Source organism: Lissotriton vulgaris, chromosome 4_1 (genome assembly GCF_964263255.1).
Source record: "Lissotriton vulgaris chromosome 4_1, aLisVul1.2, whole genome shotgun sequence".
Taxonomy (NCBI): Eukaryota; Metazoa; Chordata; class Amphibia; order Caudata; family Salamandridae; genus Lissotriton; species Lissotriton vulgaris.
Window position 1 is genome coordinate 617,184,579 of NC_141691.1, and position 16,127 is coordinate 617,200,705.

The 16,127-nt window shown below is 43.0% G+C and overlaps 1 protein-coding gene across 1 annotated transcript in view; it reads left to right on the plus strand.

Annotated features, from left to right (window-relative positions):
- The first annotated feature begins 1,726 nt into the window (after positions 1-1,726).
- Positions 1,727-16,127, plus strand: part of CDK13 (cyclin dependent kinase 13) — an 841,634-nt gene continuing 827,233 nt past the window's right edge. The window contains exon 1 of the mRNA XM_086964864.1: positions 1,727-1,960. Within this exon, the coding sequence (XP_086820990.1) occupies positions 1,950-1,960 (11 nt within the window). The 5' untranslated portion in view covers positions 1,727-1,949. The remainder of the gene's footprint in view (positions 1,961-16,127) is intronic.

Genomic DNA, 16,127 nt, shown 5'->3' on the forward strand with positions numbered 1-16,127 from the left:
GCTATTAATCCAGAACAAAATAGAATTCTGGATTCCCAAGAGTTGAACAGTCAAACTGGATTGAGGATCACTTTGAAAATAGTTATTTGCAATCTCAACTAGCTGGTAATTATGCGGATACAAATGAACGGGCTAATGACCTTTCTTCGGATGATGCATCCTCTTCCTGTAAGGTGGGGAAGGGGTTGGAGGTTGCAATTCTAAGGTTGTTGATACTGTTCATGGAAAAAGAACAAGAGTTTTACCAGGCTGGCTTAAAGGGTATGTTATGTAATTTACTTGTAGAAAGATACATTAGGTATTTCATTTTTTTTTTTATCTTCTCCTTTCTCATTATTATTTATTTCTTTTGTTATAAGGGGGGATGTGTTATGATGTTATCTATTCTTCTACTGTGTTACTTTAAATGCTTGTGATGTCATTCTTGTAGAATGTATAGTTATGTACCATTCTAGTTCTTGTTCAGTTATACAGTAGCATCTGAATGTGTTACTGCTTTCTTGGCACTCACCTGTTATTTATGAGACTCACCTTTATATATACACCAATAAAGGTATTTAATTCAACCTGACTCCTTCTCTACATCCTCCCTGAGTCCCAGCATTAGAGGGGGGTGGGTTAGTGTCCAAATGGCACTAAAGGGCCACCCGTTTGAGAGGCCCCCTGTGGGGTCCGCGGGCAGCCGCGAAGTGAAGATCAGCAATCTGCAACCATGACAACAAGAAGCACTTAAAATAAAGGAGCTATTGGCAATGATTAAGCTATGTTGTATAGCAGCAAGCCTGCTGTGCAGCATGGCTAAAAATAAATGTTAGGGGAGGGGTGGGGGGGGGGCTATGATGTGGCCAGCGGTAATATGTTTTTTCCTTCAGATTAAAACAAGCGTTTGTAATGCAATAGGTCTCGCATTTGCGAGAATTTAAGCTATTAGTAATGTAATTCACAATGCCTTTTATTTATGTTTTAAACCCGAAAACATAAATGTCATTGTCATTTACAATGCCAATAGCCAGGGCTTTAAGTGGGATGAAAAAACTGGGAGGGTCTCTCAAAGGGGCGTGGTAACAGTAATTAAGGGCTTGGCTTAAATACACGTAAGCTAAAAATCTGTGTATAGCACAGTGTGCGGCCCGACTTGTATTTTGCTGTTCCTATCATTGCGTCCAGATACATGATACAACAAGTCACATCATACCTACAAGTCAGGACTATTGGCTTTGTCAATGGTTGCATAAGATAAATAAGCAGCAACTATGGCTTGTATATTATATTGAAAACACTTCCACTTTTAAAGCCCTGGTAGGGACACAACGACAATGTTGCTGCTCCTGAGATTCAAAAAGAGAAGGGAAATCCAGAGTGAAAATGACTCTCTTTAAACGATTTCCCTTCCCCTACAACGCTCATCACGTGCAAATCAACGGCTGTCACTGCAGTCCAGGAAAAAAATAAACAGACCGCCTGTGCCAGGGCTCAAAACAGAGCCAGATAGAGACCCGTTTCGAGGCCCCCTAAAAAAGAACTGCTGGTGCTCAGAGACCCGGCCCACTTAAAGCCCTGCCAATAGCTCAAACTCGAATAAATGCGAGACCTATTGCATTGCCCATGTTTGTTTAAAGAGCTCTGCTGTCTACTGGCCATGTCACATGCTAAATCACTAAAATAAATAAAGACTCTGGGAGTGACAGTGCCAGCAACGCTTAGAGGACAATGTTCGACCTGGCCCGGAGAGCTTGGATAAAAGACACAGACGACAGCATTTTAGTAGGGCACTAATAGACTGCGACCTACCGATTTCTGGCCGTTCGTTCGCCTGACTCTGAGATGGCTTCCCAGGTTACACAGCCACGCCCCCTGTGCTTGGGACTGTAAGGAGCTCATGATGCTGTGGAAACAGAAGAAGGACTATCACGGTGGACGGGGCAATAAGGAGTACGCATCCCGTAAAGATGGGACGAAGGTATTGGATGGGCCGCTGCTCCCCTGTCAGCCTGATTATTGACCAGGCGTTTACTTTGGTAGTAGCGCGGCCTTTCTGTCACCTTTACGGTGACCAATTGGGGCCGTGCTGCAAGCCAAGTGTGTACGCCAAAACCCCTACAACCTTCCTGAACTGCGACAGGCCATTGGAAAAGCTGGTCTGACGAGCAGATATACAGTTGTCCGAATGAGGGAGCTCTCAGTGCCTAGTAGCAGCTGTAGTAGGAAAGCAAGGGGTGGTGGGGATAAAAAAAGTTACGTGGTTTAACAGACTAACGTTTTGTGGTGAGACTATACTAACGTGTCTTTTAGAGTGACTAATCAGTAGTCTGTGGGTGCGAGAATCGCTATATGTTAGTGGCTCTTCGGATGCTTGTATGGCTACAGCTTGAGCCTGCTTACCTGAGCTGTGTTTAAAAACGCTGAATTCCCGTCAGTTTCATGAATGGCCTTCTTTCTTTAATCTCAGCCGCGGTTCCGAACTTGAAAATGTTGAAATAAAACGCGACAAATACAGTGGATTTCGCTTTTGGTGGTGGTGTCCTCCTGTGCCCACGGGGGAGAGCTTGTTAGCGGCAGGTGTTTGTTGACTTTTCCCATCCGTGAAGTTCAAGGCACTTTGGCAAAGAGTTTGCAGAGCTGAGCCAGCAGTATACGCAGTGTTCCTGGTATCAAAGTCCTCAAAGCCTTGTTTGAGATCACAACCTGCGGAAAGGTTATTTTTACTGTTTCCGCCCTTTGTAGATATCGGGGAAAATGTGAAATGCTCGTATTGTCTTAACGTTTTAATAAACATTTACTGCTAGTATCTATATAGTATACATGTATCTATAAAAGTGGCAGGCATTAACGTTTTCCTTGCACTGCACCCACAGAGCTGCTTTAAGATGTTTAAATAGAAGTCCGATTTTTTTTTAATAAAATGCGGTTTGTATATTTAATTTAATAGATATTGCCATTTGATAAGGTACTTGTTCACAAAGTTTTATATTCACGAAATCAATAGTGATGACATTTTAAGGCTTTGATTCGGTTAGACAGATAGGTTGGCAATATCCCATGAATCTACTGCTACTTGTTTATTCTCTTTTACGTTTTTGTGTCTGGAAGTAAGAGCAACTTAGTCCTTTAATGGGCAGGTACCGAGCACCTGCAAATTCTGTAATTAGAAAGGAGTAGTACCCAGAAATCCACCACTTTTCTTCACTGGTGCAATATTTTCAATAGGAGAGCACCTGCACTTCTCAGTAGCAAACATGAACGCAGGGATAGTAAGTACCTGCTTTTTCTTTATTTACATTCAAACCCTGGCTTCTGAAACCTATTAAAGTGAAGTGTGATTAAAGTGACCAGAGGCACACAGTCGTTATAACCTTAATTCTGACTGCTGCAAAAGAGCTCCTCAATTGCAGTGGATTGTGGAGTAATGCTTTTTGACAATCGGTAAGGAAGCACACAGTCACTTGTGTAATTCAACCTCTCCACCCATTTCAGCAGTGCGTTGCTTTGTTCCCTGGGCGCCAATCTTTAATGTTAAATCCCCTCTTTACTCTCTCTGTGTCGACGGTCCCTCACCTAGATCTTTGTATCTCCCAGTCTTCACTGTCACACCATTGCCTGCAGTTTCTTGGGACAATGCTGACCTTTAGTAGATGGATAAAAAAGGCCCTTATTTATCTCACAGTTCTTATGAAAATCTCTCGAAAGACATTACTTTTTAACACTGTAGACATGCCAGACCAGCATCTGAAAATGTTGCACTGCTATGGATAATGAGGGATCATCTTGGTTTTGCCACTGCCCTGCCAGATTTCGGTGTGTGTGTTTGTGGAGCTGCTGCCCTTCAGTGTCTACTTATGACATGACATAGAAAAAATGAAACTTGGGGCAGTGCAGCTTTAAACCTACATAGTTTGAGGATACATGTGTGTAAATGGGAAGTTGGACATAGGAGGAATTTTCTGGACATACATGACTAGAAGGGAGGAGAAAAGGAATCGCCAACTAGAGTGTATTCTTCTAAACAGTGCGGTGCAAACCAAAAGTACTCTAGGGTAAGAAGCAACATAGAGATCCTGTTGTTTGGTTTTAAAGTTAATTAAGTTGTCATATGATGTGGAAGCAGTCCACACTTGTTAGTATGATCATTTGCTTCCTAGGCCTACTTTTTATAAAACAAACCACTGAGTTTTCATTTTCAATCATGTTAAAACAAAACAGAACATAAACGAGCACATTCTTGACTGACAGTCATAAAATATAAACTGTGTTACAGAACCTGAGTTTGATTTTAAATGTATCTCTCATTGTTAATCAACTAAGACTTTGAAGAACCCCTACGTCTGGGCAGGTGTGGGTGAGCATGTGTGTCTTAGTTTTGTGGTGTGTCCAATGGGTAGTATGTTAGTGAATGGGCCCTGATACATGGATCTTGTGGGTTTCCCTGCATTTGTGGCATTCATGTATGAGTATTCCGATCAGGTGTCTCAAATATGTGTGTGCTGGTTGGGGTATTCCCTAGCCGTGTACATTTATTTCCTAAAATTGAACAGCAGTCCATAATTCTGGCCGAGTCTTGGAGCAAAGGGAGGAAGTTCATCTCTCCACTTTTGTGCTATATCCCTCTTTGTAATTAAGCAGCTGTTCCTGATGCTTCCCGTAGTCCCTGGAGAGCAAGTTTGAATGTAAGCCTAATGTATTGTTCCATTACTTTAGTCTTTCATCAGCTTTAAATGTTTAGACTCTGGAGAAGTGGAAGGGTTGAGGGTTGGTAAAAGTGATTTGTAATGGGTAGATCTGTATTCTTTGCCCCAGTGAAGATGTACTATCTCTGGCTTGTAGGATAGGGAATAGTCTGACCGACCTATCCTTGACAGCGAGCCAGTAAGATTAGGTTAATAGCCTTGTCTCTAGAGTCATAGACCCTGCTGTAGGAGGCTATCCAGTTTCGTCTGGCAGTGTTTGGTCAAGGAGGTTTGTATTTGTCTCCAGAATGGTTGGCTTTGGAGGCAACCCCATGACCTGTAAGAATGTCAATAGCTGGGCACCCTAAGCATGTTGGGGTCCCCGTTCCCTTCTTCCATGGCCTGTTGTGACTCTAGTATGTTCTGTACAAATAACTGAGTTGTATCAGGCAGATATGGCAAGAGTATGCAGAGCCATCTTAGCCTCAGTCCAGTCTTTGTCTTCAAAGGGGCCAAGATTGGTTTCTCAGCCTGACTTGGCGGCCTATAGTGGGGTCGTAGCATTATTCACTAGTGAGTTATAGAGCTGCAAGATTTCTCTTCAGCCCCCTGTGCCTAGCATTGACTTGGCCTCTAGGGGAGTAAATGTGAGATGTTTGGTCAGTTGGTCTTTGTAATTCTCTAGGTTTTGTCTTATTTGCAGAAAGCTGGATATTGGGAAATGTAAATTGCACATTCTTCTTTAAGATCTGGGAGTCTAATTGTCAAAGTCCCTTCCCAACTAAATTCTGCATGCACCCTTTCTCCACAATGCCACCCTCTAGCCCTTGGTTGAGTGTGCAGCTGCCCCTAACAGTTTAACTGGTTGCTATATTACATTACAACTTGTTGGCATTAACCACGTGGACCAGCCCGGTCATAGCCTATGCTGATGCGTGACTCTAATATTCGTCCTCCTTTTCTTTTGTACTTGCGTCCCCAACCTCTCTTTCTCCTTGCTCTTTGTCTTTTTCTTCCCCCTCTCTGCCAACTCCCCCCTTCTCCCTCCCCTCGAATGTAAGGATACGACCATGGATTCCTGGCTTGTTTCAGTTTCTCCCTCAACTTACTTTTGTTGTTATTCTTCCCAGTCCCACAAGGGTCTCTGTTTGACCTGTGGCCATTCTTTTGCCTAGTTTTCACTGTACTCATTGATGCTGTAAACTTGTTTCACTATTGACTTTTTGAATGCCTCGCTCCCACCCCACCTTTTTGTAATGTCTTGATTTGTCCTTCAGTAAAGAATTGCGAAACAAAAAAATCCTGCATGGTGACCAAGGATGATTTGCCCCACTTTACATTCATCCCAGAAGCCTCTCCATATAGGTCTAGGATTATCATTGCCCGTTCGTACATTTTCAGGGATACTCTATAAAACAGAGGACATCATCTGAGAGATATGTGGTCTTCTGTCGGATCATTCCAATAGAAGCCTGTTATGCACATTTCTCTCCTAACTCATTTGGTTATTTGCTGTTTTGCAAGGAGGAAGACTAGCGGGGAGATCGTGCACCCCTACATTGTATGAATACAAATTGATCCGCCAGGTCTGGTGGCTTAGTGGACTAGTGTGTCCACTGTAGGGGGCCTGTGTTTGACCTCATGGTTACATGTTCAAATCCCAGCAGGTCGACTCAGCCTCTCATCCTTCTGAGGTTGATAAACTGAGTACAATTGAGTTGGGTAACAATAAACATCTGTTGTTCAGCGCCAAGATGCTCTTCATGGTGAACGAGCTCTCTACAAATACACCTTATGTAATGTTATTGGAAAGTACCCCACTTACTCTCACTTGGGCCCAAGTTGCCACGTATATGGTTCTTAGTCTGTTTATGAATTGGGACCCAAAGTTAATCTTATTTACACTTGAGGCAGAAAGTCCCAGTTTATGGAGTCAAATACCTTTTCAAAGTTTATAAGGACCACCACACAAGGCCCCTCAAGTTTGTGGCTTCTGGCAAGTGCTAATTCCAAGTGTCTGAGGCTTTGTTTAGTATCCACCTGATGGGAAACCATTCTGGTCTCGGTGTACCAGGGATGTGGTGACTTTGATCAGCCAAGTCACAAGTATCTTTGGAACTATTTTGCCTTCTTAGTTAATAAAGAATATAATCTGATAAGAGGAGGGGAGATCTGGAGGTCTTTCTTGTTTTTGGCTCATCACTATTGTTGTCTCCCCTGTAGGTTGTTCTGTAAGTTGCAAGAGTGGGTTGCTTCATTTAATAAAAGTAAGGAATAGGGATTCACAATGGAGGCAGATTTCTTAAAAAAATTCAATTGGGAAGCTGTTTGTGCGTAGGGTCTTTTCTGATTGCATTCCTGTAGTTTCCTCTGATATCTCCTTGGTGGTGGTGGGTAAATCTAGCATCTTGTTGTCTAAGGGGCTTAATGTTTTAAGTGGTAGACCTTTGATCCAAATGTGAGGGGTTTGGACATAAAGTGATTTTTAATATGTAGGAAAGACATTTGCTATGTATTTTGTGCAAGTGACCGTGGTACTGTCTCTGGCTTGAAGGATAGGGATTAATCAGACCAATCTATTCTTGACAGTGAGCCAGTTAGATTAATTTACTAGCCCTGTCTCCAGAGTCATAGACCCTGCTGTGGGAGGCTGTTGGAACTGGCACGTTCTGGTTGGCTGAAGCAAGGCCTTTCCCAGGCAGAACCTACCACCCCTGTCTGGGATGGGTGACTACACTCACTGTATAACCTGCGCTCAACCTTGGGTAACTTGGCACTGAGCAGTCAGTCTTATCAAATAGGCAAAGTGTAAAGCATTTGCACAGCATTCACAAAAGAGACTTCACAAGTGGTGTATGTAAAAAAAAGTTTGTATTCAACACCCATTAACTAACAGCATAAATCACATTTGGAAATATCACTAGGCCAATTGTGTTAAAATGAAATCAGTAATATGTACACTTGGGAAATATCCTATTTTACCCCATCACCCTTATTCAGTGCGAAATGTTGTCAGAACAAAGCCCCACCATGGCAATTATTATAATCCAATACCACATAGTTATAAGGTGGACCCCAGATTGTAACAACATTAGAAATGTGTACTCGCAGATAATTACAACACTTTTAAACTGCACCGAGGGCCAAGGCTGCATAGGTAAAAACCAATGTCAAATGAAGTATTCTTTCAGCAGGGAATTAACATGCAGGGCAACACCACAGTGCTTTGTAATTAATAACAGGCAGTCACTCCTGCATACTCACTCAGCACGGATACGCAGTGCCTCGAATATCGGGCAGGTCCGTATGGAGCGCACTCACACAAACACACAGCACTGTAATGCAGTGCAACTGATATCCGGCAGGTCAGTAGATAATGAACATGCTGACCCTGTGGCCCCAAGCCACCCGTCGGCTAACCCGGACTACCCTACAGCCACGGGCTGGAGATAAAGAAAACCTTCCCCCCTGATACTAGGCTGATCACAGCCAAAGTCACACTTAGTCAGGGTCCCAGGGAAGAAGGTGGGAGTAGGCAGCAGGACTAGGAAGTAGTTGACAAATGGGGGTTTGGCCACTACGTGGGAATGACACCCACAGTATGCAGAGCAGAAGCAGGGTTAGAGACATATGTGTTCAATTAAAGGATTCAAACACATGTGGAGCGTCTTACTGCTCCTATCGAACGCACAGCTTCAGTCCTTAAAGAAAGGGTAACTCCATTTATCTGTTTGGTTAATTTCTATTATTTTCAAGTTAATCCATAGATCAGAATAACTTCAATCCAGTTTTTCACGTTCACATGTGTGACAGTTCATGAATTTTAACACTTCAAATGCTGCAGATTGCCCATCCAGGCCTTTCTACTGCAACACGGTGAATACATTTAAAAACATCCTCGTTGTTAATCCAATGCATTTCGGGCTATATCCTCGCCCTTCATCAGGGATTCACTACAAATTAAAAAAAACACAGTGTTAACACAATGGCTCCATATCTTAATCTCAATGTTAATTGCCAAAACGACATTTCTCGATTTTTCTTACATGCCATGTTATGTTCTCGCTCCTATTTAACGTGTTCCCTCTAATCATTTAACACTGCATCAATATCTAGATCACAACCAGTTATTTATGCTGCACAAGACTTTTCCTTCTGATATCGCTTATAGCTATTGCCCCTCTTTCCCTCCCTTTGACCTAACGGTTTTCTCACGACTTACTTCAAACAACTTGCCCTCGCGCTTCCTGCCTTCACTGCAATGATGTACTCAGCGATATATCAAACCTTCCACTGGTTACCTCCCACTTTTATCTCGGTGTCTGCCTTCTCTCCACCCCTTCAAACTACTCAGTACTTCGTTACGATGTTAAAACTACTAGTCCCAGAACACCTTGCTTTTGGTTTGATGCATGAATCTTATCGACATATGTTCACTTTGTCGAAGTTGAAATGACTCTCATTCCCCGCCCGCCCTAGAGTGTTACACAACACATTAAATATGACATTTAAGCACAGAGTTTACTCATCGATATTCAAAATAATATGTTTTCTCAAATATGGAAAAAAGGCTCCACTGTGGCTCTTAAAACCTGTTGAATGTATGTCCGAGTCTCACATGTGTAAATCGAATTGCTTTCTTGATGCCATGGTGGGTGCAACATGTCATGCGGGCAAACATAATTATAATTACACACATTAGTGACGAAATGCGCACCTATATTTTTCTGAATGCTTTTGGTTTCAATTGATCTTTCAACCTTCTTGCGTGCAGTCCAGATATAATGGTTTTTGCCCATTTAACCATTCGAGTAAATAATCAAACACATGTGGAGCATCTTACTGCTCCTATCAAACGCACAGCTTCAGTCCTTAAAGAAAGGGTAACTTCATTTATCTGTTTGGTTCATTTCTTTTAGTGTCCAGTTAATGCATAGATCAGAATAACTTCAATCCAGGGCAATAGCTATAGAGATATCAGAAGGAAAAGTCTTGTGCAGCATAAATAACTGGTTGTGATCTAGATATTGATGCAGTGTTAAATGAATAGAGGGAACACGTTAAATATGAGTGAGAACATAACATGGCATGTAAGAAAAATCGAGAAATGTCATTTCGGCAATTAACATTGAGATTAAGATATGGAGCCATTGTGTTAACACTGTTTTTTAAAATTTGTAGTGAATCCCTAATTAAGGGCGAGGATATAGCCCGAAATGCATTGGATTAACAACAAGGATGTTTTTAAATGTATTCACCGTGTTGCAGTAGAAAGGCCTGGATGGGCAATCTGCAGCATTTGAAGTGTTAGAATACATGAACTGTCACACATGTGAACGTGAAAAACTGGATTGAAGTTATTCTGATCTATGGATTAACTGGACAATAAAAGAAATGAACCAAACAGATAAATGAAGTTACCCTTTCTTTGAGGACTGAAGCTGTGCGTTCGATAGGAGCAGTAAGACGCTCCACATGTGTTTGTTTATTTACTCGAATGGTTAAATGGGCAAAAACCATTATATCTGGACTGCACGCAAGAAGGTTGAAAGATCAATTGAAACCAAAAGCATTCAGAAAAATATAGGTGTGCATTTCGTCACTAATGTGTGCAATTAAAGGATTCCACACTGTCTCTTCTGGCACCAGCCTAGTTCTTCGAAGCACAGGGGTGTTAACGCAGTCTTTGATCTTCATCCTGTCGCTCTCTGAAGCATTCTTTAGCCCAGTCAATTACTGTCACCTCTCAGGCCTGATCTTGCAATACTACCTGGCAACATGAACTTGTCGTGGCGGAGTGAGGAGAGGGCAGTTGGTCCGCTGCACTGAGGGCACAAAAAGGCACAATCAATGGATGGGGGATGAAGCAGGGGAGCCTCTCAGAAGAAGGAGCCACCATGTCAGACACACATTGATCAAAGTAACACCCAAGCAATCCAAGAACTTTTGGGAACATGAATCCGCTCCTCCGTGCCTCCCTGAAAATGAGGCCCAACTTTTGGTGCCCATTCGTACGAGTCTCACCGGACAGTTCTGATCACCCACAAGGTAGAGTCGCAAACTCAGTACCTCTCTGGAAATGAGGCATAGCTTCTGGTGCTCGTTGAGCTGAGTCACACGAGACTATTCCGTCACACAACGAATAGTTGCTAATTCCTTACTTCCCTGGAAATGAGGCACAACGTTTGGGCGCATTGATCCGAGTCACATAAGAGAATTCCGGTCAGACACACAGTTGCATGATCAGCAGTACCGCACTATCTAGAATGAGGCACTACTATGGGTACTCATTCTCATCTGAGGGTCGCAACCTGTAAATTGGACACTGCACACAATGAGCATGCAGTCAGCATGTCTCACGATGGAGACGTGGCACGATCGACGTAGCAGGCCACGTGTGATCAAAGAACCAGTGAATCAGATCACCACCAACAGACGCTTATGTGTGTCGAGGTCCCACGATGCAGGGGTCACACTCCATAAATGTAGACAATCCAGTCTCCAGTCACTACCTTAGGTCTGCGCTCACACCGCCCTACCAGTTAGGATCCAGCAGATGATATGGGTACTTAAGAGGGCACCGGTTTCCAGGTGTCACAGGTAAATGGTGTGGTTTCTTCACTGGAGATCTTTGATGTCCCCGAGACCTCCACAAGAGAACGGGGCAAGCCAACATGCCCTTGTAGAGCACACTTCAGGGTGTCACACAGCAGCAGGTGGTTAGCCCAGGCCAGCCATTATTCAGGAAGGTTGCACAGTCCTTTCCAATGGCAGTAATCCTCCTTGTGTACAACAGATTCCTCCGAAAGTGTGTACCGCCCATTTACAGGATCTCCAGTCCTACATACCCACAAGTGTATCACTCCCTGGCTGAAGTATGGCACCAGTAGTTCTACTGAGGTGTGTCTTTGAAGTTTGGTGTTTCACAGGGTTTCCCTTTGAACCACAGATAACTCCCATAAATTTCATTCCTGTCTGCCAGAGGGCCTTGGAATGCAGATCTTAATCTTTACTGATGCCAACACCTTGCTCCCAGAGGCCAAGTATCAAAGCCTCTTCATCCAGTCTATCCAGCCAGGCCCTCAAATGGCAGAGGCCTCTCATTCTAGTTGCGTGTCCAATATTTCTAGCTGTCTCTGGGGAATGCTCACGGAGGCTCCAAAATCGTCATCAAGGAGCCACCATGCTCTCAGATGTCACATGCTTCTATATGGTTGTCAATATCCTCTTCTGTCTGAAGATTTTCCTGGATATTAGTATGTACTAATCTGTGTCTGGTTCAATGCTGTGGGGAAAGATTTATGCACAAGTATTGCTACTCCTCTGGAACAAGATGTACTCCCAAAGAAAGGGCATGGATGAATGGCCAGAGCCACCGACTTCTGTGTCTCTGTATTGGCTCACCATCCTGTGATTCTGGTCAAATCACTTAAACTCCCTGTCCCTATGGACAGCGCCTAGAGACCCTCACGGGTGATAAGCTGCGCTCATCAAATCTGAGTATTATTATTATTTACCAGAGCAGAATCCCCATAAGAGAGAGTATCCGGTGAGGCACCCACATTATGAGCCCATCACGTGTCTTTCCTGTAGGAAAAGCACATCTGGAGAAGGATGCTTGGCATATTGTAAGCCTGCAGGTCTCTTAATCTTCTTGTTTAACCTGTTGACATTCCTGGAAAGGAGTTTGTATGTATTGGGGGTTTCTGTGTGTTTATCTTGTTTCCTAACGAGGACCGTTGGCCCTGCCTGTCAAACCATTATGAATTAACTTGTTTTACAACTAATTCCACTTCCTCCAGCTCCCACCTTCCTAACACGCCTACCTCTGCAGCACCTGCTGCCTGAACTCTGAAACATCCTATAAAGAGATAAAATAATATAAGTTAGCAGTTCTTGATCAGTTTCTAGTCTTAGATCAGGGAGGGGCTGCTTTAGGTTGTAACCCAGATTGATTTACCAGTGGAAAAACATCGTGCCTGTTATCATGTATATTGCTATATGGTGTCTGTCTTGAGGTAGGGGTTTGAGGATATTCCTGGACGGACGGTTTGTACCCCACATTTGGGTTGTCTTCATGATGAGACTCTCTAGTCCTTAGGTTGTTCACCTTTTATTAAGAGGTCTTCATTTGATTGAGTTCTCTCTTTCTGCCAGGGGGTCTTTTCCCCATTACCCACTCCCAAGCACTTTCAGGCATGTCAAAGAAATGAAATTTACCCCAGATGTATCACTTTGAGGTTTGTGGGGTATAGCAGCATGTAGCTCAACTGCATGCCTCTTATTTTCTGCTTTAGTTCGAAAAAGGACTCATGTTGTTGCTGTAGTCGGGAAAGATCATAACCTTAAATGAGCCATGGTGTATGGTGTCTTTCTGTCTAGCTGCGCTCAATATTAGATCTTGGCCCAGGTGATTTAGAATACATGTAGTAAGGGGTCCAGGAGGCATTCGGATGGGATGTTAAGAGCCAAGGAATAGTGCATCCTCTAGATCACAAAGCAATAGGATAGTTCTTCTGTTAAGACCCATGATTGTAGTCATGTTGATACATAGTTTGTGAGATGAATTCCTTCTGTGCCCTTTGCGATTCCTACATTTTTGATATTGTTAAATCTACATCGTCCTTCAGCATCTCGTGCTTTATTGTTTAGTTGCTCAGATGCTTTTAGCATGTGTGTACTTTACTCTGGAGGGACTGGATCATGTCCTCAACACCAGTGATTCTACCCTCTGTCCCATAGACGCAGTCTACAATATTGTGGGGGTCTTGGTGCAGGGCTAAGGGTGTCATTGGTTCCCATCTCAAACAGTGCATGGGTTGCAAATATTTGTTGACAGTTAAGGCTATGATGGGCCTGGCATACCTGTTAATTTCCCCCTTTGTCCTTGGTCATTAAGTCAGGGAAGTGTGGTTGGTTTGTTTCACTTAGACAGGGGTACTGTTTTTTTAGGTCTCGCCTAGGCAGCGCATGTGGCATCTCTTTGAGACATGCTGTATTCAGAATGTGGGCTTGAAGCTCTGCCCATCTTTTTAATTGGCTCCTTTGACTGTTCTTCCTAAATGCTTTGTGTTTAATTAATTTGTTCATTAGTCCCTCCTTTTCTACTGTTGTAACCTCACATGAGGACCGCCCCTGTTACATGTGATCTTACTCTGTTTGCTTTTTACAGTTTTGTAGCACTCTTTTTTTTTTTACTGACTTTTTGGAGCTCGTGTTGGAGCCACATAGAAAAGCGCTCGCCCGCTCCAGTTCCTAAATTTGTTCACGTTGTTGCTTCTTTGCAGTTGGCAGCAATGCACTTCCCTTCGATTGTGCGTATAGTTTTTTTTATAGGCATTTTCTTAAAAATGTTGCACTTACAAGCTGACCTGTTCACATGTTTGTTGTTGCTTCTTTGCAATTGGCAGTGCTTCATTTCCTATATTCGCTCTCCCGCCCTTAATAGTTTTAACTAAAGGGGCTTTGCAATATTAAGCGTGGAGGGCTCCAGCGCTCCTTATAGGAAATGCTGCGCTCAAAGCGTAGTCCCTGAGGCTACCGGAGGTAAACTGCAGTGACTTTTATCTTCAGACCTGGGGACTGTCTTTTTACACACCAGCCCCCCAGCCTCTTCTTCCTCCTCCCTGGACTCTCACCGTAGTCCCTAAGGTTGCAGAAGTCAAACTGCAGTGACCTTCCTCTTCCAACCTGGAGACACAGAATCTGTACAGCAGATTCATTGTAATCTGCTGGTTCAGGGTCACCACTCTTGCCACTGGTCCTTATCAAGTAAGGAGGAATCCACACTGGAGCGAAGTAAAACCATAGGTTATTTATTAAGCATTCATGAATGGGTCTCCATCCGACAAGTACCATAGAGATACTTGAGGAGAGAGCACGCTTGAACGATGGGTACATGGGTTTTTATAGGGAAGATCACAGACAAGGAACACCCAGTGGTCAATAGAGCTCTGGGAAAAACACACAAATGAGACCATAAGTAAGAATCAACAACCTTGGTGCCTTGTGTAACTGTCGCGTCCTGAAGCTGCACGACAAGATAGGTTATCTGAGCAAACTTTATCTAAGGCTTTACCATTGTTTAAAAAACCCACAGTGCAGACATCGGCAGTTCTTTTGTGCTGACTTTGCATGTTTACGAACCCTTCAACGTCTCAATTTTAGATTTGTTACCTAATATTTATGCAAGTGTGGTGTCAAGGACAGAGCCAGGCTGAAAACAGGACAAAGGTGAGCATAGATGGAGCACAGCTAAATAAAAATATAAGAATTAGATTTTACATTTTAACAGTCCTTCCTTTTCAGCTATGCTGAATCTATCAGAAAAGATACACGTGTTAGTTTCATATACTAATATTCATTAGTTTATCAATTTCAAGTTGCAACATAATTTCTCGATTCAGTTCATGAACCCTGACTAGGGAAGGTTTAATACTACTACAGGTGTTTATACAGGTGGTATATACCATAGGGGAACATTGAATACAACAGCAGCAAGTGAGAACGATGGCTCCTATGATTACTATTCCCATTAATAACTTCCAACCCCAAGTGGAGATAAGTCCCTGTAACCATTCAGACCAGGACCATTTTCCTCGGTCGTGATGTATTTCTGCAGCTATTTTATGTAACTTTAAAATGGCGTTATAGACAGAAGGGGCGTAGTCAGGTATGAACACGCAACAACTACTACCGATGATGTGACATGCTCCACCACGATCGGCGAGCACTACATCAGGGACCATTCGAGTCTGAAGGGTTACAATCCTTGTAATTTGGAACTCTTCTGTAATATTTCCTAAAGCCATTGCTGTTAGATTAGTTGCTGCTTCTACTACTCTGGTTAGGCGTCTAATTTTTCTACTATTTAGGGGTGCACCAACAAAGAAAAAGAGTCCCAGATTAAAATCAACGTATTGCTGCAAAGCTGTATCAGTCTGATCTACTTCATCACTATTTATGGTTCTTTTGAATCTATTTAAAGAGATGTCATTAAACAATTTCTGGTCTTTGTGCTAGGAGGCAGGTGCTAAGAACACAAGGGGAAGCAAAAAGGACACATAGCAAATCCCAGACCAACTGACGGGTAATTAGTATTAACCCTTATTTCCACAATAAAGTAAGTATTGTGGAAAGACAGAAAAGTGCTATTGTTTGTTCCAGTAATATGTAAAACAGTGGTACAGTCACTTTTTCCCACAGAGATCCTGCCAATACTGCTCACACAAAGTTCTGCTCTGGCACTGGTTACAGCGATAACAGGAGGCCCATTACCCTTAGCTGTTCGGGTGTTGGGGAAAACGTATCTGGTGGAGGAATTTCCTCTGCGTTTTTCCTCCATTTCCCATACAGTTCCTTTGGCTTGGGGATCTCCTTCTTTAACGGACCCTGTTGAGCTGGGCATTGAGTCTACCCACATCAGCAAAAACCTTGTGACTTATTTCAGTGGCCCACAATAAT